The sequence below is a fragment of the Phaethon lepturus genome, unplaced genomic scaffold (assembly GCF_000687285.1).
Source record: "Phaethon lepturus isolate BGI_N335 unplaced genomic scaffold, ASM68728v1 scaffold48411, whole genome shotgun sequence".
In the NCBI taxonomy this organism is placed as follows: domain Eukaryota; kingdom Metazoa; phylum Chordata; class Aves; order Phaethontiformes; family Phaethontidae; genus Phaethon; species Phaethon lepturus.
This window is the reverse complement of record NW_010517941.1, coordinates 1-2009: the sequence shown is the minus strand read 5'-3', so window position 1 is coordinate 2009 and position 2009 is coordinate 1. Positions and strand designations below refer to the sequence as shown.

The window sequence follows — 2009 nt, the reverse complement described above, 5'->3', positions numbered from 1 at the left end:
CAGCTGCACTAAGGTCTCCCCGGAGCCTTCTCTGCCCCAGGCTGAGCCCCCCCAGCTCTCCCAGCCTGTCCTCCCAGCAGAGCTGTTCCAGCCCTCGGAGCGTTGCTGGGGCCTCCTCTGGCCCCGCTCCAGCAGGTCCATGTCTCTCCTGTGCCGAGGGCTCCAGAGCTGGACGCAGCCCTGCAGGGGGGTCTGCCCAGAGCGGGGCAGAGGGGCAGAACCCCCTCCCTCGCCCTGCTGGCCACGCGGCTTTGGGGGCAGCCCAGGACACGGGTGGCTTCTGGGCTGTGAGCGCACATTGCCGGCTCCTGTCCAGCTCTTCACCCACCAGGACCCCCAAGTGCTTCTCCACAGGGCTGCTCTCCATCCTTTCACCTCCTAACGTATAGACGTGGCACTTTGGGACATGGTTTAGTGGTCCCATGCCCACCAAATGGTGGTGCTGGGTTAATGGTTGGACTTGATGACCTCGTGATGTTCCTCCTCCAGCATGTCCAGGTCCCTCTGGATAGCATCCCATCCATTATGAAGGTGGCTTGTGATTGATGGGCCATCACTGGGTATGTTTTGGGAATACACTGGTGTGGGACCATGCAGAACTACAGCAGCTTTCTCCCACCCTCTTTTCTTTCAAAGATCGGCGCTGCTTTTGTAAATGGAAACGCTTTTTGTGTCCATGGGGAGGGTTTTTTTGGTACGTGATGGAGAAGGTACTCCATACCTTGCAGCTACACCCAGCTGGTGCATTTAATTCCCTAAAGCTTGAATGTGTAACTCTGCTGAAGGAGAGGAGAGGTTGTATGTTGCAAACAACCCATCGGCACCTCTGTTTGCAAAACTGGCACTGGGCAAGGATGGGAGCTGCTGTTTGCGGGGTGAGGTCCTCACCAGGCTCATGTTTTCCCAGCAGGTTGGGGGCAGGGGGAAGCTGTAACACCCATGTGCTGGGCTTTGTGCATCTCCCCAGGCCGGCTGCACGCAGGTCTACTGTGTTCAAGAAAGGGCACGTCTGGGCTGGAAAAGGAGCAATCCCTCTGGCCCTGAATGAGTTTAGGGTAGAAGTAGGAAGGTGTCTTAAAATCCTGCTGCATTTAATGGCTAGAGGACCGGGATGCTGTGAGAGAGGAAGAATTCCCTCATCACACGCCTTCTCCCTGCCCCGTGTCCCGTCTGCTGGTGCTCAGCATCTGCCTCTCTGTGCACCTATCAGTCTGCAAATCGATCCACGTTAAAAGTAAATTCAGTTTTGAGACTGTGCTCGGCCCTCCCTTTCCCAAATCTGCTCTAGTTGGATTTTTGCGTCCCTTAAAAATGCTTGAAAGACATGGTGCTCGGACGCTGGATGCCCAGCAGCATCTCTGCAAGACAGCCTGTTGATATGGAAGTGGCAGCGAGGTCTGGTCTCTCCTCCACACCTCACCAAAACACTGCTGGGACTCACCCTTTGACACCTTTCTGCTCTTTTTTAGGTGCCACAGCTCTGGTGGTTTATTACAGCTTGCTCCACCCCAAGTCCACCGAGATCTGGCAGGGCCTCCTGGAGACAACCTGCAGGGTTGCAGCTGCTGGTGCTGACAAGGATGCCAGAGATGTCTCTCAAGCAGGGCAGAGTTTGGGAATTTTCGGAGACGGAGAGTCGTCGGCAGGGGAAGGGACCACGGCAGATCCCAAAAATGGGAACATCTCATCGCTTCTGCAATTCGGAGAGTGTCTGGAGGACAGCTGGACAAACCATCACCACTGGCTGCTGGTAAAGCTGGCCTTGAAGACAGGAGATATGTCCACGATCAACGCAGCTTTTGGAGACGGTGGCATGGGAGAGGTTTACCCTGGAGCATGGGTGATGGGGAAACACGCCGGTGTTGAGCCTGGGGCAGACCCTTCCCTCCCCACAAGGGAAGCTGCTCCTCGGGGTGTTGAATCTGGTCGGACTGATGAGACGTTGCCGTCGGTGGGGAACGGAGGAGGCGGCAAACCCAGCACTGGAGCTGCACGAACGGCACAGGACG

At 56.4% G+C, this 2009-nt stretch overlaps 1 protein-coding gene across 1 annotated transcript in view; it reads left to right on the top strand.

The window, feature by feature from the left end:
• Positions 1–1840, top strand: part of XKR5 (XK, Kell blood group complex subunit-related family, member 5) — a gene marked incomplete at both ends in the record, with an annotated part of 4813 nt that extends 2973 nt beyond the window's left edge. Inside the window, one exon of the mRNA XM_010296544.1 lies at positions 1470–1840. Within this exon, the coding sequence (XP_010294846.1) occupies positions 1470–1840 (371 nt within the window). The remainder of the gene's footprint in view (positions 1–1469) is intronic.
• Positions 1841–2009: the final 169 nt, after the last annotated feature.